This window comes from Opisthocomus hoazin, chromosome 7 (genome assembly GCF_030867145.1).
Source record: "Opisthocomus hoazin isolate bOpiHoa1 chromosome 7, bOpiHoa1.hap1, whole genome shotgun sequence".
NCBI classification, from domain to species: Eukaryota; Metazoa; Chordata; class Aves; order Opisthocomiformes; family Opisthocomidae; genus Opisthocomus; species Opisthocomus hoazin.
The window spans coordinates 45,485,003-45,507,955 of NC_134420.1; the positions used below are offsets into that span (position 1 = coordinate 45,485,003).

Below are 22,953 nucleotides of genomic sequence, written 5' to 3' on the forward strand. Positions count from 1 at the left end.
AGGGGAAAGCCCCGCCCTCCGCCAGCGCGCATGCGGGACGGCGCCGCAGCCCGGCGGGAGCCCTCACGCATGCCCGGTCGGGCCGGCAAAAGCCCTCTCTCCGCGCATGCTCGGGCTGCCCGGCCCGCTGCTGGCACCGTGTCCGGGCCCGCCTCTGCGCTCGGCGCGCATGTCCGTGGGGAAGCCCTGCCCTTTCCCCGCCTGAAGCGGCGCCGCTCGCCCTTAAGGTGGCGCGGGGCAAGTTCCTGGCGGTGCACTGGGGCTCCGCCGGGCGCGGGCGGGCCGTTTCGCGGGGGCCACCTTCACAGGGAAGCGGGCGCGCGCGCCCCGGAAGGGGAAGCGAGCCGGGGCCCGCGGGGTGAGGGCGAGTGCTGACGTTTCCCTGGTCGGCGGGCAGCGGCGGTGTCTGGCGGTTGCCGGCGGCGGCTGCGGAGCGCCCGGCGGCCTCGCCGCGGCGGGCTGGGCTGGGCCGGGCCCCGCGCCGCGCTCCCGGTGAGTGCTCGGGCTGCCGGCGCGCAGCGGAGCCGCTCCCGGCGGCGGTTTCTCGGGGCGAGACGGGGGCCCTCGGCCCAGCCCCGGCGGTGCCGCGGCGGGAGGGCGGGCGGTAGGGCCCCGGGGGGCGGGCCTGCCCTCCGGCGGCCGGGCCGGGCGGGTGCCTCCGGGCCGGCGGAGCGCCGCGAGGCCGCGCCGCTCTGGGGCCGCCGGGACGGGACTCGGGCGGCCCGGTGCCCGGCCGCTGGCTGTGGTGCGGGGGTGGGAAGGGCGGGGGCCCGCCACGCAGCTCAGGCCGTGCCTTCCCCGGGTTTGTGCCTTTTCCGCGGAGACTGAGGGCGCCAGGCCGTGAGCGGCGTGGCCGGTCCCAGCTGCGAGCCGGGGGTGCCGTCCCGTCCCTCCGCCAGGCAGCTGCGGGAGGCGGAAGCTCGCCGGCTGGGGCTGGGTCTCGCCGCAGGAGCTCAAGCTGTTCCCACCTGTGAATCAGCCTTTTTTTGGGTTGTAGTGTTAGGGTTTCCGTGGGCCTTAACCCATGCGTGTGGATATTTAGCAGATCTTTATCGTACAGGCTTTAAGTAAGTGTCTCTTTTTGCTTGTTGTCTTTTAAACAGCTTTTTAAACAGCTGTTATCTATTAAAGCTGTTACCTCTTAAAATTTCTCTGCATTAAAGAGTGTTGCTAGTTTGGCTAGACAGATTGTGGTTAGAGGTTCGTACTAGGTCTATAGGCAGTCTGTCTCTTCACGGTTGTTTCGCTGCTGTTTTGCTATGGCTTAAAACCCCCCACCATTTCTGCTGTCTCTTTGTTCCTGAAATGCCCGCTGTTCAGCAGCGAGTGAGGAGGTCTTGGGACTCTGCGCAGCAGGGTGATGACCCGGGAGCTCGGTGCAGAGGTGCGCAGGCCGCTGCAGCTCAGACGGCGGGGAGCTCTCGGCCTTGCTCAGCACAAGGCCGGCGTGATGCAGCCTGGCTTGTTTGCTGTGGGTCCCTGCCAGGTTTAAACCCGTGGAGTGCCGCATCGAAGCTAAAAAGCTCTTTGAGAACTGCGGATGCTCTGAACGCAGCGTGCACACATTCTGCAGTGCGGTCGCCGCTAATGCCCTGCTGGCCACCTGCCAGCCTGAGCTGGCTACCTGCTAGGACAGCTTGTGTATCTTTTTATCCATAGTGTGACTCGCAACTTGGATGGGCTGTACATGAAGAGTTATATCCATTTCTGTAGTTGGTACCCCTTAGTAATTCAGTTGGCTTGTAAATCCTCAGTGTGCTAGAGAAAGCAGTTGATATTAAAATGCTTAAACTCATCCCCTTGGCATAGTATTTGCACTGTTCTTATTGTGAGGCTGTTGGAAAAAGCTTTTGGAGTTCTTCAGTGGAAACATTCGTTTATTAGGACATAATCAACTTTTTGTATTTGGCAATTCATAGAATTCTGGAAACTACTTATAAATATTGAGTGTTTACCTGGCTGCTGTATGTTGGTCATCCTGTTAAAGTTCTTAGCTCTTATACCCACTTGTTCTGCTTAAGTTTTGTCCATGGCTGCAGTTCTAGCAGCCTAAAGCTTACTGAGATGCAATGCTATTTTTAAAAGTGCTTTTTTCGTTGTTGTGATTTTTGTGGTAAACAAGCTTGAAAAACACTTTGAACATCTGCCTTGCTGACACCCTTTGATAGATCATATTGATGATAATGCTTTGTCAGAATTGTTCTACAAGAATGTGACTTGCATGCCTCATGAGGAAAGCTTGGTGTTTTCCCATGTCAGATGTCATGTAGAATTTCTCTTCCAGCAAAGTAAGAAGGTGGACATCCGTGTCTGTTAGTGTACTGATCTGCAAGTATTTAACAGGCAGATTTCCTTAGGGAGCATAGACTAATTTTTTTATGAAATATTGAGATGGCATGGTAATGTATGTCACTTTGGAATTGCCTCTACATACAATGTACATTAAATCTAAAATGTGTAAATATATTTATTTGCATCATCTGCTACACCTGTGGCCTGTGCTTAGACTGAATTTATTCTACAGCTTCTGAAACTTCTGGAGACTTTGTTCTGTGTTGTGGCCTCACTCAGTATTGGAGGGGTTGAACTGGCAGTTGTGGTTTTTGTTTTGGTTTGGTTTTTTTTTAACCTGCCAACTTCATGACAATATTAACTCTGAATTAGGCAAAGCAGTCAGGAGATTAGCTTACATTGGTGACTTGTTTTATCTACTTTGGAGTGTAGCTTTGTACTTATTTATAAACATGTCATAAGCCTTGCTTTTTGGGGCCTGTGCAGCTAGTATATCTCAGTGTGTGTATATAATGAGCTTCTTTCTATCTTACCTAGGTTGGAGCCCTTTCTCTTAAATAAAATAAGAACGTAGCTAATGATGTATTCTTCATTTTACGAAAATGGACCGGACCAGCCTTTCCTGTCTGTTGTCTTCTCCACTCATATGAGGAGGGAGGAGGGGAAGTCCTGAAAATCTTGAAAACTCTCAGCTACTTTGATTACAGAGGCTCTCATTATTGAGAAGTTTGCTTTCAGTCCCGAAAGGAAGAACTCAAATGTGACATTCTGAATTCAGCTGTCGGCCAGGGAGTAGTTTCAGCTGGGTGCGAGAAAACAGCTCTGAAATTGGAACATAAACAAGCATCTGAAGTGCTCCATTTCAGCAATAGCTGTGCTGTTGTAACTCTTTTGTTCTTTAGACAAATTTTGGTTTGCCCTTCTTCAGGATTTTAGACTGCTGTTTCTGCCGTGTATTCTCCTGCATATCTTGCCCCCTTGTATAGGAGATGGAGTGGTTTAGCACGTTGACTAGACTGTGTAATCTTCAGAAATTAACTTTTTATGGTTTCCTAACTATAAGTTGTGGTATACTTTAGGCTTACGTGTAAGATTTGTGTCTGTAGTGAACAGAAATAGCCTGGTTTTCCAGTAAAGCTGTTAATGAGCAAAATTCACATTGTAGTTTTTAAAATGCAAGTATGTTTGTAGGATTAATGAAATGGGAAATTCAGTTTGATTTAGTGCAAGGGAGCTAAAATAGAACCAATAAATAGTGTTCAATTTTGCTAGCAAAATATTGTACTCCTGATCATACTGCCCATGCAGGATGCAGAGGTTCTAGGCTATTCTGCTTGATTTTATTCTGTTATGTAGCCTGTTGCTGATGAAAATATAAAAAGCAGTTAACGTTCTCCCTGTAAGTCTGTCTGGACTGTTTTTTCATGGTGAATGCAATGCACAAATATTCTAGACAGTGAAATGCTTCCTAATTGCAGTGTGGTATCTCTATTTTTAAGTAGGCCATCGGGATAGCCTAAAATTAACTTCAGGCCAATATTTCCTAAAAATAGCTCTAAAAAAGTAAAACTTGTGCACTTTCTGGAATGCAAAGCAGGTTTCTTAACCCAGAAGATACTGGAATAATTAAATTGCTAAAGCGTAGATTAAACTAGTTTTATATTTAATTTTTTCTTGTTTTCCAGATTCTTCTAACTTTTACTTGAAGCCGCCAAAATGGTTCTAGCAGATCTTGGAAGAAAAATAACTTCAGCATTACGCTCACTGAGCAATGCTACGATTATCAATGAAGAGGTATGTAGTATGCGTACGTGAAGTTCTCAAAGGCTGATGAGAAGTTTGAAGTAGGTTGGTGTTATCCCGAGGCTCTTTTCTTCCTTCAAATAAAATTTCTAGCTAGGGGTTTTAACCCCCTGATGGTACTGCCCGAACTTAGAACCAGATTTAGACGTGTATAATCACCTCAGGCATAGTGAGTGGGTCCCATGGTCAAAGGGTCCTCAAGCCTGGTGACTGTACTTACGGAGATGTGTTCTGAAGAGATGACGCTGGAGGAAGCGATGTGTGCCCAAGTGTGGGTGGAAGGTAGGCTGTGAGAGTACGTAGCGTGCTCTGACTTACGTGCATGCGTGCAGCTAGACTGTATAGATGTGTACTAGGCTGCTAGAAGCTGAAGTATGGAAGAGCAAATAGCTTTCAATGTATTCAAGCCAATACAGTGTGTGGTTCTGGAAGCTCTTTGATATGGTATAGTCTGTATTTTTTTTAATTAAGGGTTTGAAGTTATAAGTAAGTATCTTCTGTTATATGGACTGAAAAGCAAGATGGAAGACTGATATGATGGTTTAGAAGTGCCTCTGAGTAAATAAATTGCTAGAAACTTCTCAGGTAGGCAGACAGGTGGCTTAAAGTAACTAAAAAGTAGGCTTATGGAGGGTTGTAGTGTTGGAACTTGTGCACAGAGGAAAGGTTTTAAAAATCTTCAGCTGGGAGACAGCAAATCTTTAACTGAATCAAATATAGCCCAATTAATCTTTTTTCAGCAGTAGAAACTTTTCTCCTGCAAGAGCTCAAGCTGTGCAAATGAGGCCACTTACGCAGGTGTTACTTTCAAAAAATCTTTTTGTTCAAGACTTCACTTTGAAATGTCTTAGAACTACTAAATTGGGTTCCTAACTGAGGCACCTGTTTGCCTGAAAGGCATAGCCCAGAGCAGCAGTCCAGTTTCTGCTGAGAATGCAGTGTGTCCATCTTGCATTTAAGGAATCCTTTTATTTGCAGAGATTGTGTTAAGAGATTCTTTTGTGGCTTTCTGTCACAGTTGTCTCTACAGAGTACCTGGAGGGAAGTTTAGGAAGTTTTGCTACCGCATGAGCTGCTGTTGTCCTTAATGCCATAGGAAGTGTTCTGTGGTACTTTGTTATCATGTGCATAGCGCAAGTTCAGGACCTTTCTTTTCCAGTATTACCCTTTCAGATTTAAATTGCGTTTACGTGGGAACAAATGCATAGACTTGTGGCAGTCAGTATAATGATAGGACTGCATGCATTTAATTTGTAAAAGCCTTGGTTATATCAAATACCCTTTCACGTTCTTATTTTGAACTAATACTGGCCTAGTCAATACTGTGTATTGTAAAACCATTTTTCTTTTATACTCCAAAGGTTTTAAATGCTATGTTAAAGGAAGTATGTACAGCATTACTGGAAGCTGATGTTAATATTAAACTTGTGAAGCAACTCAGAGAAAATGTCAAGTAAGTGAAATAATCAAAATGCATTTAATTTATGATGTTTGTAAAAGTTGTAATTTGAGGCTACAGAAGAAAAACTAACTTCTAACTTCATATGGTTTTCTTAGACACACCCAGTTTACCTTTAACAGGAAAATACAGTTTGAACTAAATGTCTAGCCAGATCTATCAAAAGAATCTTTATCAAGTTTAGCCAGTTACTGCTGTTATAATCTTGTTTCAAAAAACTGTTGCTGTCCTCAGTTGTGGTGTAATAAACAAGTTCTTTGTTACTTCCTAGACACCTCATCTTCACATGTTCTCTGCTGGATATAAATAGATCTGTGTATATGACCAGTACTGTTACCTTGGCTATTTTCAGATGTGTAATTCAAGTAGATGCACGTATTTTAGAAACCTGTTTTTGTACTGCATACAGAAGTAACATCTCCAATGCATGTCTTTGCTTAAATACGTCCTCTCTGAAGACTCAGGGCAAATCAGAGTGCTGTTCCAGTTGCAAAGATTTCATTTATTACTAGGTTTAAGTGATGCTGTAAGTTATGCTAGTGTTTCATGATTTTCTTAAACTCAGGTCTGCAATTGATCTTGAAGAAATGGCATCTGGCCTTAACAAAAGAAAAATGATTCAGCATGCTGTCTTTAAGGAACTTGTTAAGGTAGGACATCAGAATTCTGTATGATGTCACTTTTCTTGTACAGCCTCAGCTGTGGAAGCAGTACAGTAGCAAGCAAAGCTTTAAGGTTATTGTGTGGTACCTGCAGTTAGGTTTTCTGTTGTAAAGCTTCTTACTACTGCAAACAGTAGTACTTTTATGATTGAAGCTACTTTCTGGGCATCTTTCAGACTAACTTCAGTCTAGGCTACGAGTTCAGCTGTTCTTAATCTTCAGTTGAAATTTAAAGCCAAAATAAGGGTAAAGTACTACTAGCTTCTGGACTATCTTTGGTTGTCCCAGAAACGTGCCTTTGCTACACTAATGGAGATTTGTTCAGACTACTTATAAACCTTTGAAAAAGTGTGTAGTAACAACTCAGCGGTTCATGGCAACATATCTGTTTAATCTGCCTGCTTGGTCAAATTGGCACCTGGGTGTCAGTGTTCTATCACATTTCTGGTTAACAGTACAGTCTTTTGTTCTTCTGTAGTTTGTGCCCACCCATGTGATGGTTCTCTGGTGATGTGTGGTTCTCATGTGATTCTACTCATTTGAGAAGTGAGGCAGCAAGCCTAAAAAGTCTTCAGTACTGTAGGATTTTCACCAGAAGAGGTCCATCTTAAGCAGTGATGGTGGGGTGGAGGTCACGTTTGTGTTGGTTGTTGTACTTGTGCCACATACACAGGCCACCCTGACTTTGGTGCTTGATGCTAGAAATTAATTAATGTTGTTACTGTTGCATAGTTGCTATACATAACACCATATACTGTAGATATCTGGCACAGGTTGTTGATGTTCACTGTAAAATGATCCAGCATCTAAGCCAAATTAAGACTAGAATATGCAAAAATTGGTTTGTCCCACTGAATATAAAACCAGGCATATACCATGACTGTGACACTGACTCTCCCGTGCTTCTGAAATTCAGTTTTGCAACATATATTATACTTTGTTCTTTAGCTTGTAGATCCTGGAGTCAAAGCATGGACACCCACCAAAGGAAAACAGAATATTATAATGTTTGTTGGTTTGCAAGGAAGTGGTAAAACAACGACCTGTTCAAAGGTAACTTTCACTGAATCCGTTTGCATGGGTTTGTTTTTTTTTCTTTGGGGAGATGGTGGTCATTGGACTCCTTTGTTAGGATTCGCTTATGATCTGTGCTGTTTCTATTAATATGAAAGTACTAACTGATTACAATATAGAAATATTTTTGCAGAGGGATTTCTGAGATGAGTGTCCAGATAATATTCTTTTGGGGAAATTTATGGCTTGTAGGACTACCTTCAGGATTTGTTTTAAACTAAACTCTTGATGAAACAATACCGTGTATGAATAAGAAAGATTCTTTCTATTCTTCATTTTCTGGGTTTAAGACTAGTGCTATGAATGGAACCTATCTCATTCCGTCACCTATTTAGGGGAACCAGTGGAAGTTAGCCTCTGTGTTAGATATTTCATTAAATATGAGTGGGTGGTGTGAAACCAAATCCAGTCCCAAAATTGATTGAGGAAACTTGGATTTGTATTTTTAAGTCTAAAAAAGAATGCTCTAAATCAATGCTTAACCTGTTTATGATGGTTGTTGGAAGGAAAAATTATCCTTTGGAGAAAGACTGATGCATCTTTATTGCTTTTTTTTAGTCATCTGCTTTGGAGATTCACGCATAGGCTGTGCCAGTGTATCACTGCTCTAATTTCATACGACTTTCCTAGTGCTTCTGTAGGCAAACTGTATTTTGGAAGTTTCTCTTTGGTCAATCAAATGTTCTGTGAATGTACATTGTACCAGTGAAGCTGAGTGTTACAAGAAAGTAAGGATTCCATCCATCACTTTGAAACATGTCCTTGCAATGGAAATATTTTTGTTCCTCTGGAAGTACAGAAACAAAGAGCTCTACAAATTGTAGCCATTACAGTACTTAATGTTGAAATGCTTGCTGTTTTGGGTAGCTTCTAAAAGCTAGACCTATCTGCAGTATTAACAGTAAGCAGAATCCAGGAGTCAGTAAAATGGGAACTGGAATTATTTGTAGCTGTTTCTAGCTGAGGAAACTGAAATCAGAAGCAGTGTCAAGCAGCTGTTCTCTATGAATAATTATTAAAGGCAAGATGAACATACTCTTCTAAATAATGGAGATGATCACACTTGATACTGGCACAGTGTTACTAAGTGGTCTCCGTTACAAGACGGCTGGCTTGACTTTGTGTCCTCTGTATGTACTTCAGTGACTTATAAGCTGTTACGCAGTTTCATAGTTTCTAGTGGGATTTTAATGTAACTGTTTTCTTTGGATTTCTTTTCACAGTTAGCATACTTCTATCAGAGAAAAGGTTGGAAGACATGTTTAATATGTGCAGACACATACAGAGCAGGTAATACAGTCTTTAATGATGTGGTTCTATATCCTAACACTTGCAGATTTTTATTTTTTTTTCAAACAGTCCCTTGACTATACCTGTCTTACAGGTGCTTTTGACCAGTTAAAGCAGAACGCCACAAAAGCAAGAATTCCCTTTTATGGGAGGTAAGCATCTTTCAGAACCAGTTTGGAGAAAGATTCAACTCCAGTCATGTGGTGTTCCTTATTGAACGTCTCACACTGAGCTCCATTCAGTGTTGCTTCATTACTTTGATTTTATTATAATATTTGCTCTGGTCAGATGAAAATTCTGCCTAGTTCTGTATGCTGGCTGCCAGTAGTAGCAGGTGGAGATAGTGAGCTGATAGAAGAGATCAGGCATCCAGGGATAATTCCCTAGAATGTTCTTTCAGCGTAGAGCAGTTTATAGGCCTTTACCAGACACATTCAGATTTTCAGGAAGTACCTTTACAGATCAAAAGATACGACTTTTGGACCTTTTAATTTTTATTGTCAAGCAGGCACAGCAGTGGACCTAAAATACCTTTTATAAAGCAGTAAATAACTTTCCTCTAAGCTTCACTGGAGGTGTGCTGTCTAGGTGCTCAGTTAAATCTTATTTCAGAGAAGGGCTAGTAGAACATAGTGCAGTCTTCAGCAGGTGAGACAGGCAGTACTTTGTGCTTCAGTTCACTGAATAGTAAGGGAAAATGACTTAGGCATATTTTTAGTCAATTTTTGCTTGCCATAAGAGGAAGTCCCTCTTGAAATTCAGATAGATTTACAGTTAACAAGTTTACAGTCAAGTGATGAAAGTTTGAGTTTCTCTGGGAACAAATAATTTCATATATATATAGATGTTTCTCTTTGTGATCAGTTACACAGAAATGGATCCTGTAATTATTGCTTCGGAAGGTGTTGAGAAATTTAAGAATGAAAACTTTGAAATAATCATTGTTGATACCAGTGGACGTCACAAACAGGAAGACTCTTTGTTTGAAGAGATGTTACAAGTTGCTAATGCCATAGTGAGTAGTTTCAAGAAATACAATAACTTCTGTTATAGTAATTTGACTACAATTCGTTTGTGTTTATCTTCTAATGTTCTTTGTGGATTTTGCTCCTCTGGAATGCATCAGCACTTTAACTCCCAGATTATATTAGAAATTAGAAACAGATACGCATAAACAAGGGCTGGATGATCAATGCTTGATAGTTCTGTGTCAGTTTTAATTCTTGTATCTGTAATTCAAGGTTGCTTGCACAAAAGTAGACCACTGTTCTTGCTTTAACTTTTCAGGATCTTCGCATTGATAAACTAGATGGAAGAACCAGTCTGATCTGTTTGCCTGTAGCTGTGTACTAAATTTTCTGTGATTGTCATGAATAATTGCCCTGAAACAGAGGAGATGATTGGATAACTTCCAACAGTTTTGATGTGTGAATGAAGCTGGTGGTTTTTGTATGGCCTTAAAGTCAGGCTATTTGTTTGATTCTCTGGTCTTGTGTGACAATATGACACTTCCCACACAACTTCTGATGGCTAATAGCTAACTTGTTTTCAGAGGAATGGATGTCTAAAAGCTCTTAATGTAAAACCAAATGGAAGATGATGTTAGCTGTTAATTGCTTGTAGATGCTAATTAGCTCATTGGCTCAGATACTGGCTGAAATCATTCAAAACATAATAACTGTAAACCTATTAGATTTTAATATTCTTTGTTGTAGAGAAGTCTTTTATGTAGTCATACAGCATCAGAGTTTTCAAATGGTCCTTTGACAATACTGTTCATAAAACAGTTGCCTTTATTGTTTTAAACTGCACAGCCCTTACAGACCGTTACTGCAGTAAGTTCTGCTACTGAACATAATGCACAAGCACTACTTAAGAAAGCAGGAAATGATTATTTTGTGTCTCTCATTCTCCTAGCAACCAGATAACATTGTTTATGTGATGGATGCTTCCATTGGCCAAGCTTGTGAAGCTCAAGCTAAAGCTTTCAAAGATAAAGTAGATGTAGCTTCTGTTATTGTTACTAAGCTTGACGGGCATGCAAAAGGAGGTGGAGCTCTTAGTGCGTAAGTATTGTGATATAACGGCGTCCAGTGTCTGGCCGTGCATGGACAACGTGCATGAAGTGTGTTAGTGTCTCACAGAAACATGTCCTGTGAAAGTGCCACTGTCAAACTGCACAGAATCTGAGACTTCAGTCAGTAACAGTTATGTTCTTGCCCTGCTGCTGGTGGATAGGATCACCCATTGATACTTAGTGTCAGTCAGAATCAGGTGTTGCCACGTACTTCCAATACAGTAGTGTGTATTGTCACATGTCAGACTTCTGAAAACAGCATCAAGCAATTACATTTATAGCATCTTGCGTATCGGGGACTTTTACCAAAAATACAAATTTGGACTTAATAGATGGAGCTTACCTGAAAAATTTTGCTTCTCGTTTAATGCCCAGGATTTTTTTCTAAAGGGGAAAAACTCTAGCTATTCATATGTAATGGCTTAAAACTGTGATGCAAACCAAACTTCCGGATCACCTGTGTCCAGCAGTTAGGTAAAAAAAATTAGTCTGCAGTCATACTTTCCCAAATGCCATTCTTGTTGGACTTCTTGCGTACTGTATCTTGACAGACTCTATTGACTGGAAAATGTTACATTTTATCTTCAGCCTTATATGATGGCATGTCAGACTAATCTCCAGCTGCGTTCCGATGATACAGCTTGCATAGAGCTGAGATGGTTTGTCCAAACAGTCAAAGTTAACTGACACCAACTTACTAAATAGCTGTCCCATCTTAAGTCTTAGAGTTCTTAAACTGCCATATCTATTTTGCTGTTATTTATAGTGTAGTGATGGAAAACTAAACTTAAGAGCAAAATGAAAATACCAAAAGCTTGTTCCAGTTCTCATGTGCTTGTATGTGTGAAGTTTGCTGTGTTTGTTCTATGCTTTCTGCAGACTGGAAGCTGAGTTTGTCTAAAAGCTAGTGCCAATGATTGATTGGTGAAAAGGTTCTGATTTTTCCTAATGTCTAAGCTTTTTTTTTTGCTGTGTTGAAAATGAGATTGCTGCCTGTTGTAGGAGGTACCTTGAAAAAGTAATCAGTGCCTGTCTCATCTGACCTCCCAATATTAGGATAAAATAGGGATGATTTTTCTTTTTCCTCTCAAGTTTCCTAAACTCAGCAATAAAAATAAGCAGCTTCTATTTCTGTTGATGATTTTTCAAAGCAGAGTTTGTATTCTACAAAGTACTAATTAAAGAAATGTGTTGTCAGCTACCCATCCTAAATGCTGGATGTTTTTGCATTAATAGTTTGAGGAGTAAGAAAGGTACTTCAGATTGTTGATGATACCTAGCTAATTATGTCAGTAGGTGGTATAAAAGATGGGTGGGTTTTGAGAGGCTATTTCATGAAATATGTTCTACTGCAGAGTTGCTGCCACAAAGAGTCCTATTATTTTTATTGGAACTGGCGAACACATAGATGATTTTGAACCCTTTAAAACACAGCCTTTCATCAGCAAACTTCTTGGTATGTACTACGTACAACTGTACTTAAAAGACACTTTGACTTGGATAATAGGGAGTCAAAGTGTAATTTTTTTTAATGTTAACTTAAGAGCTGGTTTGGTTTTTCTTCCAGGTATGGGTGATATTGAAGGACTGATAGATAAAGTAAATGAATTAAAGTTGGATGATAATGAAGCACTCATAGAAAAGCTCAAACATGGTAAGTTATTCCGAAGGCCTGAGTAGCGTGTGTGTTACCATGACCTAATCATGGCAGGTTCTCTCAGAGACGTAGACCACTGAGTTAGTTTGCTACGCGTAGAGACGAGTAACTTGTTTCGTATGCATAGTGAAGAATGGTTATTCTTACTCTAACAAATGTTGCAGGCAAGTAAATAGAGTTGTGTTTTTCAAGTGATAAGTCTGTCAGCCTGTGACTGTCTGTAACTGCAGAATAACTAACTTAAGTCTTAAGTGTGTGCCATCTAAAAATGTTTAGTCATGTTAATAGTGGAGAGGGGGCTTATTTATCTACTCATCTATGCAGTATAGTGTTTACCTTGTAAATATAAAGAATAATTTAGAAAGGACAGTAAGACCAAAATGCTAGTGTGACTTTTGCTAATCTTTTTTTTGTTGTTGTACTTCAGGTCAATTTACATTGAGAGATATGTATGAACAATTCCAAAACATCATGAAAATGGGACCATTCAGTCAGATCTTGGTTAGTTTACAAAAAAAATCATTTTATCAAATTCTCATTTATATTTCACAAACTTCTGCTGTAAGCTTAAAACTCATCATTGAAAGTGGTGCTAGAGTCTGTGCTTTTGTTTTTCAAAAAGGTGAAATGATTGGTCTACTGTGATATGTAACTACTGAACTAAAACTTGCTGTCCATATTTCTGGCTGCTGAATTGAAGTTAGCTTTGCCTATTCTGACACAGCTTTTGTCTTCCGTTTTTGAAACAAGGGTATGATCCCTGGTTTTGGAACTGACTTCATGAGTAAAGGCAATGAGCAAGAATCCATGGCAAGGCTAAAGAAACTGATGACTATAATGGACAGTATGAATGACCAAGGTAAAACAAACTTCACTCACTGTTTTTTTTCTCCAGTGTCAAACCAAGCTTCTTTACAGAGATCTTTTTGGAAACAAGTTGGACATAAGGCAGCACCTACAGCGACAGAAAATTACGAGGAGCACTTACTGCTCTTAGAAATGGCAAAGAGTGCATATGTGTCTCAAAATATTGAGGGATACCTCGACAATTACCTATTGCTGCTCTATCTTGTGTGGAATAGGTGGGATTTGGAAGCATTCCATCGGAAATAATGTATTTTTATTTTTCATAGTGTAACTGTGCTTCTTAAATTATTAACACAATACTTGGAAATTAAAAAGCTACATTCATCTTTAATCCGTCATTGCTGCCTGTCTGTTTACCCACCCTCAAATTTACTTGGTGACATAGCCTGGTCTCTGGAATTCAAGGTGTGTTGTTTCTAATCCACCTGTAACTCTTGTGGGAGAAGTATGCTCTCACCCTTACGCTAAACCCATTAATATGGCTGAAGACCAAGTATGCTGAGAGCAGAATTTATTCAGGCGACTTTTTCTATCATGATGGTGATTAACGTATGAAAACAACGGCTTTTTAATGCTATTCCCTAGAATAGTGTATCTCAATTATTTATGTAAAATTCTGCATTGTCACTTCTAAATCTAGGATTTTGTTTTGTAGCTCAAAACTAAATTCTCAACAATAATGAGAACAAGTTTGCTACCAGCTGTAACAGATTTTAATGTCAGTAACTGAATGGATTTTTCTTTCCCACACTGATTGCAGAACTTGACAGTACAGATGGTGCCAAAGTTTTCAGTAAGCAGCCAGGAAGAATCCAAAGAGTAGCAAGAGGTTCAGGTGTTTCTACCAGGGATGTTCAGGAGCTTTTGACCCAATACACTAAGTTTGCACAGATGGTGAAAAAGATGGGAGGCATCAAAGGGCTTTTCAAAGGTAAAAAAAAATAAAATCTGTTAACTCAGTGGGGAGGTCACTTGATGTGTGAATGCAGAGGAAATGTGAAAATGTCAATTAGGTGTTGGGAGAGGAGAAGGTGAGTTGTAGCTCACTCATTTTCATAATGTTTGAAAGCTTTTATGTAACTGGTAAGAGCTGCACTGTTCTTCATGACACTGATGTGTAACTTAGCAATGAAAACTCATGTTTTTTTGGCTTGAGTAGAAGTAGTGATGAACTTTGTACACTCTACTACAATACTGACACTTCATGCTGTTATGTGGGGCACAGGGACTGTTGATCCTTAAAATCCTTTTAAGTGGCTGATGTAGTAAGTTTTGATCATGGACTTGAATAGATTTGAATCTAAAACTGTGGAATTAGGAGATAAAATTCTGAGTTATTTTATTTTCAGCCCCATATATTAATCTATTTTCTTACAATTGCTGCTTTCATTTTTTTAGGTGGTGATATGTCAAAGAATGTAAACCCATCTCAGCTGGCGAAACTGAACCAACAGATGGCAAAGATGATGGATCCAAGAGTTCTTCATCATATGGGTACGTGTTGGCTTTTTACAGCTTCAAGAGCGGACTACCAATTACAGTGGAGCATTTGAAACGTAGAAGAGAGGAAGGTGTACATTATATGTCACTATTTTAAGTATTTTTAGGTTTACTAACAAGAATCAGAAAGTTTAGTCCCTATATTATGAATGCATTGCGCTTACCAGTGCTTAATCTAATATCTTCATTTGGATTCGGCTCTCAAAGTGAGCAACTGGAGTGGTGTCGGATGAAATAGTACAGTGATGACTTGAAGCATGACTGTGGTAAAGCAAACCTACACCTAAACTTCCCTTCTCTTCTAAGTTTTGCTTCAAATAGTTAAACTTGACAAGAGTAGCTTTCAACAAAGACTCCCATACTGGAACCGTACTAATTCTTAATGGTCACTTCTTCAAGGTTTTTTCTTTTGTCTACATCTTAATGCATAACTCATCTTAAAACCTACTTTGGTGTTTTGCAGACATTTCTGTAATTACTCGCTCAGCTGTTTGTTTTTGGTAGCCATTTAAACCTGGCTTAGCAGTCTTGGGCTTCTGTGTTTTGTATTATTATTGAAATAGTGTGTGTGCTGTATTGAGGCCTCTGAAGCGAGACAGCTGTGCTTGAGTTAACTAACACATGCATGTTCTCACTTACTCTCCGCAGGTGGCATGGCAGGATTGCAGTCAATGATGAGACAGTTTCAACAAGGTGCTGCTGGGAATATGAAGGGCATGATGGGATTCAATAATATGTAAAGAAGCCTTAATAAAAATGGACTTGGTTGACTCTTCGTTGCAACTTCAGTGCAAGAATTTGCTTTCTTCCTTTTTACAGTGATGGGGGAGTGGTCTTTTGAAAAATCTTATTCAGGCTTCTCAGTTTCTACATCTAATTTCTGAAAACTATTTTTGCTTAAATTAGTTCCTCTCCGCTAATACCTGATGGCACAAAGAGTAATTCAATTTAATAAAACAAAATCATGATGTAAAATTTTAATATTTAGAGACACTTTTTAATTGTTTACATCAAATGGCAGCCATTATATTTGTAAACAGCCCTGATCTTTGGTTATAGTAACATAAAATGTCACAAATATACTGTAAAATAAAATCTAAGTGGTTATAAAGAAGGGAATAGTCTGTTTCTTCAATTCTTTCATAACTGTTCTTTATCAGTATGTAATGAAATAATTTCCTTAGTTTGATTTGTTTCTAATGACTGTTGTAACTCATGTTTGGCGTGGATACTATAAGAAATGTGCTGTTGCTGCCCCGGTGTTCTCCTTGGAGCATTTTTAGAAGGTAGATGTTCTGTGCTCAGGTTTGTACAAAACTGTGCTCTCCAGAATTTTGTCATTCTTTCCCTATACATAAAGAATGAAGAGACTAAAAACATACAGGTATGCAGATACTGAACTGTCTCATACTGAAGACAATCTTCATACCAGGGTGCCACTTAAGCAGCTCTCTTTGTTATGGAGATAATTTCTAATACAGACTGTATGGAATTCTGTGCTGGTCCTGAACTTAAAACAGCCACAGCTGCATCTGACAGAGCATATTGCCCTAACTCAGCTACAATCTGATCTTAATTTCCTACAGCATTTCTTCTCTTAATATTTCAGTTTACTGTGGTGGTTTAAAAAGGGTGGGATCTACAGGCACAGGTAGACCAGATGAACCTTGAAATCCAATATCCATCTTGGCAAGTACAGCAAGATCTTTCACCCTTATCTTAAGGCAACAGGTTATATTATGAATTTATTTTAATACACTGCAGAGTGCAGTTGTAAACGGACACCCATCTCTTGAGCAGCACACAATATACAAAACCATCCGCAAAGAGTAGCAAATAAATGGTGGTTTGGAATGCAGTTGGTAGGGGAGAGGGGAGGGTGAAGTTGGGTGATGGAAACTGAACTTGAATAGGCATATTGAAGAGGAACAGTGAAGCACTGTGCTTCTGGCCAGGCTCAGTCAGACCGTCAAGTTACCAACATTTAACACTTTTCAATTCATTGCATACATTTCCAAACTACTGCTACCAGCCAGGAAGAGAGCTGTCACTGGCTGTGCGTTGGCAGAGGCAAGATGGTGTCGTCTAGTCCTAGCTGGCACCTCAGGACCCTGCAGTTGCTTGCTCACTCTTCCTAGTGGGATAGGGGAGATACTCTGAAGGGTAAAAGTGAGAAAACTTGTGGGTTGAAATAAAAACAGTTTAATAAGGAAAGTAAAAGCTGTGCACACAAGCAAAGGAAGGAATTCAGTCTCTGCTGCCCATCGGCAGGCAGGTGTTCAGCCATCTCCAGGGAAGCAGGGCTCCATCACGCATAACGGTTACTTGGGAAGGCAAACACCGCCACTCCAAACTTCCCCCCCCCTTCCTCCTTCTTCCCCCAGCTTTATGTGCTGAGCATGGTGTCACACGGCAGGGAATATCCCTTGGGTGAGTTGGGGTCAGCTGTCCTGGCTGTGTCCCCTCCCAGCTCCTTGTGCACTCCCAGCCTCCTCACTGGTGGGATGGGGTGAGAAGCAGAAATGGCCTTGGCTCTGTGTAAGCACTGCTCACCAGTAACTAAAACATCCCTGCATTATCAACACTGTTTTCATCACAGATCTAAAATGCAGCCTCACATTAGCTGCTAGGAAGAAAATTACCTCAGCCAAAACCAGCACACAAGGGCAAGTTCAGAGAGCATTTCCTTTAAAAGTGTAAGATGTGTCAATTGTTATTTCTAAGGTATACACTGGATTAAACAAATATCAATATATTGCTCTTACCTTAACGTGCCAAATAGAAAAGACTTTGGAGCCTTCTTGGAATAATTGCCTAAAGATCTCAAGTTTAACCAAAAGCAAACAAAAAAAAAATTAATGTTGGAGGCACTTACAAAATCCTCTCATAGCTTTACAGGAGAACAACAATTTCAGGGAGTGTGGGCAATACTTTTTTATTCTCATGGTTTGACCCGGCAGCCGCTCGCTCACGCCTCCCCTTCCCCCCAGCAGGATGGGGAGAGGAAATGGACAAAAGGGGAAACTCGTGTGTTGAGATAAAGACAGTTTAGTAAGACAACACAAGAAATACTACTACTACCACCAATAATAATAAATATGCAAAACAAACTATATATGATACAATTTTCTCACTGCCTGATGACTGATTTGCAGCCAGTCCCCCAGCAGCAATTGTGGAACCTGGAACTCACAGATTTTGCAAATTTCACAAAATTCCTGAAAAAACCCGAACTCCTGGAAAATTGGAACTCCTGGACCAGAGAGGATTTGAATCCATGGGAAAGAGAAAGAGAGCTTCCTGTCCCCCAGCCAATCCCCTCTCATAAACTGAGCATGATGTCCATGGTGTGGAATATTTCCACGGGCCAGCTGGGGCTCGCTGCCTGGCTGTGCTCCCTCCCAGCTCCTGCACACCTGCTCATCAGCCGAACATGGGAGACTGGGAAAAGTCCTTGATTTCTTAGCTACACCTGAAAACATCAGTGTTAGCAACATTCTTCTGGTACTAAATCCAAAATGCAGCAGCTGCTGAGAAGAAAATTAACTCTGTCCCGGCCGAAACCAGGACATTTGTGTTTGTGGGTTCTGCAGAGCACAATGTGTAGAAGAAAATGCGAAAGCTGTTGCAGGAGAACAGAAGTATCATGTTATGCATGTTCTCTCAATTCTGTATTCTGAATTGGAGACTTGGTTGCATCAAGCTAGGAGAGGCCATGTGAAAAGAGTGTCAGCAAGTGCCATGAGTAACAGCTCTCCCAGCACCACTTTCTTGCATTAGGCTTCGTGTACTCATCCTCCACGGGATCTCACCGTGTTCTGCAGAAAAGCTTTCTCTGGCAATACAAGAAGCCTGAAAAGTCAGAGGCAAACTTCCCTGGAAATGCTGAGAAGGCTGAGGGCTGTCTTTCTGTGCCTATCTTAGTGAAGGCTCTTGCTGCTGCTCAGCCACGTGTGCTGGTTTGGTGTCTGTACACATGGCTGAATGGGAGTCCGTGAGAACGTGAAGAAGGTAAGGAAGGGTTCGGGTAACGAGACAGTTGTAGCGCCCGGGGAAGGCCACTAGAAAGAGCCAGTGGCCAAGAGAATGACGTTCAAAAGGCGCTCAACTCGATTTCTGCCTTAGAAGTGCACCCTTATTTCAAAACCAGTGACACCCTGCCTTCACCCTTTTCTCTGGTTACAGGAGGTTAATAAGCTTTGACATCCAGCACACTGATATAGAAGTAGGTATCTGTTGCGTGTTTACTTTTTTTGAAGACCGTGATTGTTCTGTAAAAGTAGCAGACCTTCACCAGCAGTGGAATAATCATGTATTGTTGGCGCATGCTCTACCACTTTGCTGGATTTTGAAGGAAGATCCTACCCATAGGGCTAGAACAACAGGTTTGAAGGAATTTTTTTACTCCTTCAAGAAAGAGGAGGACCTTGGCAGCTCAAATATAAATATGCTCTTATTGCAGCTAGGGCAAAGGATGCGTGTAGTTCATGGCAACTATTCTTAAGCCTCTCTGAGCAGCCTAATAAGAGAAAATAACTATGACGGTCCATAGATAGCTTTGTGATAGGAGCTGGACAACTAACCATTAGCACACACAAATAACCATGGAAAGGCACAGGCGTGGGTTTATTTGCTAACAGTCTTTACCTTTCCTCAGGACTCTCAATATTGACACACTTGCTAAATCTGTTAAACTTGTCTAAGTTGCAAATAGGTAATTGTTCTGGGAGGTGAAAGATTAACTTCGGTGTTGCCGTACAGCTGCTATAATCACAGTAGAGGCAAAGGAGAGCAAGTAGTCTGGTTGATGATTTAATACTGTTCTTTAAGAGTTGCTACTCTGTTTCAACCAGCCCACACTAAACAGAATGTAGACTCTACTACACGTAAGAGGCATTTATGTGCCCTTACAGTAGCTTGTTTCTTTGGAGTTTTAAGTAATAACTCTTTGTTAACACGCAAAGCAGATGCTCAGTCCTGTACTAAGATAGTAGCCTGATCTTTCATTCATGTGTTTCTGTAATCATTCTGTAATCATTTACGTGCGTGTAAAGCATTCTGTCTGTCAGACCGTTCCACGAGCAGAACATTTTCTGCCTTGTAAGCCTGGAATGTCTATACTTCACCTCAGACTTCTAATCTGTTTTGGAATCCGGATAATGCTTCGGTAATATGGCTAAGAGAGTGCTCGAGAGCCCATCTGTGCCGCAGCCTGGAGTTCTTGGGAAGCTTTTCCCAGCGGCATAGGGCGTAAGGATGGCTCTTGCTGTCCTGCACATCAGTGCATGCTACAGCCACGGGCGCCAGCCTTCCAGAAAAAACACATAAAATCTCTCGCTCCTCGGTTCCCACAATAAAGGGTGTCCCGAAGGCTGCCGCCTCCCGCGGTTTTCACGAGCGGCTGGCGCCGGCTGAGGAGCCCCCCGCCCGGGCCAGGCCTGGGCCCTGCCGCAGGCCCGGAGGCCTCGGCGCAGGCCGGGGACGGGGCCGGCGCGGCGGGGCGAACCGGCCGCTGCCACGCAGCCCTTTGCGGAGGGGCAGCTTCCCCGGGGTGTGGGCACGGCCGGGGCGGGCCCCCCCCCTGTCCCCAGCTGGCCAGCGCGGCCCGCCCCGGCGGGGGCAGCGGGCGGCGGCCCGGCGGGCTCCAAGCGCCGCCCCGGCGGGCCGTGTGACGGGCGGCGCCGCCCGGCTGCTCGCCTCCACGGGCCGCGGCGGGCCCGCTGCCGCCCTCCCCCGGCGCCACGGCGGGCGGGAGGATGGAGCAGGGGCTGTCCGCCATCACCCTCTACTGCGCGCCCGCCGCCGGCCCCGCCGCTGCCGCCTGCGCCATGGAGCCCGAGCAGGTGAGCGGGGCCGGCGGAGCGGCCTCTCCCCGGTGCCGCCCGGGAGTGAGGCGCGGGAGGAGGCCGCTTCCGGAGGAGGGCGAGGCCCCTCGGGCCGCGGCGGCGCTGGGGCCCGGCCGGGGGGCGGGTGGCGGCCCGGGGCCTGACCCTCCCCGGGCGGGCGTGGGGGGAGGAGGCCTGTCCGCCCGCCCGCCCGGCGCTCTGTAATTACAGCCGAGCCCGGTGAACGTGACGTGGAGCCGGGCGTCCGCTGCCCGCCGCGCTGGGAGCTCGGTGGCGGGGCCCGCCGGTGCCGGTGTCCGTGGGAGCTGGGCCGCCCGCCGGGCGTTGCGCGGGGCCGTTCCCAGTGCCGCGGTTCGGGGGCGTCCGGTCTGAGCAGCTGTCCCGTCGCGGGGTCGTTTTGTTGGCTTCTCTTTCTGCTTTACTACAGCTGAGACACGAGGGTGGGAAGTCAGGCAATATGAAAAATTTAAATCAAACACCCCATCCCCCGCCAAAGAAACAACCCCTAGCCAGAAGAAGTACCGCGAGCGAGAGGAGCAAGGCAGGCGAGACAGCACGGGTGGGAGTACTTCTTGTCCGCTGTTAGCGGGCAGCAGGTCTGTACAGACCGAGCTCCTCGTCTTGCTGAGGGAGAGCGGACGCCGCAGACTGGAATGCTTTGGGTCGTCAGCTGGCGTGAGGGTACCTGAGTCCCACAGGTTGAAAGATGCCCAAGTGAGCAGTCTGCTCTCCCTGTCGCTTTTTGCTTTTATTCTTCCTCTCCTTGATGAAACTTGGCGTTATTGCATCACCTGGTGTTAGTTGTGTGAGCTTTCCTAGCTCACCTGCAGGTGTGCTGGCACACCTCATCCTTAATTGTAGTTAATTTATTTTGGCATTTTGGATGTGGACTGAAATTCCATTGTTCTGGGTGTTGTACTAACACTGTCAAAACGTGCCCTGCCCTCCCTGCTCCTGGCCAACGGGTGAGGTAAGAGAGTGGCTGTAAGGAGGGCGACCAAGCAGCCGCAGATTCAGACGCTGGCTTCCTGACAGGCAAGGTTTGTGTGGGTGCCATAAAGGCAAGAGAAATTCCAAGAGAGCATCTAAAAGGAAAAGGAAGTCACTTTACAGCGTTTGCCGAGTACCTGAAGAGTGTTAGCTAGTGTGGCGAAGGCGCACGGGCGACTGGCCTCTCCGTGTCTGACACTTGCCGGAATAGAAGCCGAAGTAAATAATTGTGGCATGTGGTTAAGACAAATGCGGAGTCTTTCAAGACCCGTATAATGTGTTGGAGAGGGATGAGCCTCTGGAAAAAAATGAGGTGGCAGCCTGACCAAAGCCATGGAGTAGAAGAATCATCTTTGTAACAACTTCTTGATCAAATTTGTAAAGGGGGATGAAAAATGTAAAGCCTCAAAGAGGAGATACTGTAAAGTTTCAGCTATAAAGTGAGCGTAGCTGCCAACTCTAGAGTATATCTGCATTGCCACAGTTTTGGAAAGATAATTTAGAGGTGCTGAACTTTCTGCTTGCAGCTGGGAGGGTTGCCTTTTATTGGTGTTGTGAATGTAAAAATGAAAAGGACGGATGCTACAGTGATGACTAAAACCCGCATCCAGGTTTGACTAGGTAATAACAAAAGCAGCAGCTGATACGTATTATTTAATTTAATAATTTAGGACTCTGAACCAGATTACTAAGGGAATCGGATTTCTCACTCCTTGATGAATCCTTACTGTGTTGAGCTACTGCATTTGTCTGAAGCTTTGGTACCAGCACCAGCCACGTGGAGCTGCTTGCTGTAGGTAGTGTAAGTGGAGTGTGGGATGGGTGTGCAGGGAATTAAAGCCTGCTTTTTATACTTTAAATATTAACTACAATCTTTTTCAAAGTTAAAATGTTTGAAGTGTTTGAGTTAAACGAGCCAAGATCAGAACGAGAGACTGTGCATTTAGAGGAGCTCTGAGAGGAGGCTCATGTTGCTTGCTGTTACTAATCGCAGTAGTATTTGTGATGCTGTGGTGCAAGAAACGGTGCTCTTCAGCACTGTGACTAAACGTGGAAAATGGCATCATTGTACGATGCCAATAAAGGAGCATGAAATTTTCGTGAAAGGCTGATTCTTTGGTGCTCTTTGCCCCCAAAAATACAGAACTGAGTCACAGTGAGTGGCGCCTGCTTTTTATAGCAGCAAGGAGCGCTCCCTGCACTTAGGTTGTTTTGCTGTTTTCAGCATTCATTTTTTTTGTAGCTTTGCTATTCTGCTCCTGCGCTGTTCCCAAGGTGGATACGCAGCAGAGAGAGTCTGCTGGGACATGGCTAGTCAGTTTTGTCTTTCTACATGCAAATGTAATTCTGTGTGAAAATGTAATGCTGTTTCAGCTGCATTACCCCACTGAAAGCTTGCCACTTGATTCAGGAAAACACCCGAGATGTGCCGTGGT

At 43.3% G+C, this 22,953-nt stretch overlaps 2 protein-coding genes across 5 annotated transcripts in view; both read left to right on the forward strand.

Moving 5' to 3' along the window:
• Positions 1 to 22,953, forward strand: part of PSMA6 (proteasome 20S subunit alpha 6) — a 242,834-nt gene that overhangs the window by 113,766 nt on the left and 106,115 nt on the right. The gene's annotated exons all lie outside the window — the stretch shown is intronic.
• Positions 396 to 22,953, forward strand: part of LOC104338122 (signal recognition particle subunit SRP54) — a 34,736-nt gene continuing 12,178 nt past the window's right edge. The window contains exons 1-16 of one of the 4 annotated variants that reach the window (XM_075425316.1): positions 396 to 492; positions 3,978 to 4,086; positions 5,457 to 5,548; positions 6,120 to 6,204; positions 7,165 to 7,269; positions 8,514 to 8,580; positions 8,675 to 8,732; positions 9,445 to 9,595; positions 10,498 to 10,646; positions 12,013 to 12,113; positions 12,225 to 12,311; positions 12,742 to 12,815; positions 13,065 to 13,173; positions 13,942 to 14,112; positions 14,580 to 14,675; positions 15,330 to 15,795. In XM_075425316.1, coding sequence (XP_075281431.1) covers positions 4,009 to 4,086; positions 5,457 to 5,548; positions 6,120 to 6,204; positions 7,165 to 7,269; positions 8,514 to 8,580; positions 8,675 to 8,732; positions 9,445 to 9,595; positions 10,498 to 10,646; positions 12,013 to 12,113; positions 12,225 to 12,311; positions 12,742 to 12,815; positions 13,065 to 13,173; positions 13,942 to 14,112; positions 14,580 to 14,675; positions 15,330 to 15,421 — 1,515 coding nt within the window. In that variant the 5' untranslated portion in view covers positions 396 to 492; positions 3,978 to 4,008 and the 3' untranslated portion in view covers positions 15,422 to 15,795. Of the gene's footprint in view, positions 493 to 965; positions 1,068 to 3,977; positions 4,087 to 5,456; positions 5,549 to 6,119; positions 6,205 to 7,164; positions 7,270 to 8,513; positions 8,581 to 8,674; positions 8,733 to 9,444; positions 9,596 to 10,497; positions 10,647 to 12,012; positions 12,114 to 12,224; positions 12,312 to 12,741; positions 12,816 to 13,064; positions 13,174 to 13,941; positions 14,113 to 14,579; positions 14,676 to 15,329; positions 15,796 to 20,359; positions 20,525 to 22,953 lie in introns of those variants that run through there. The other 3 variants (XM_075425317.1, XM_075425319.1, XM_075425318.1) reach the window with 3 other exon arrangements.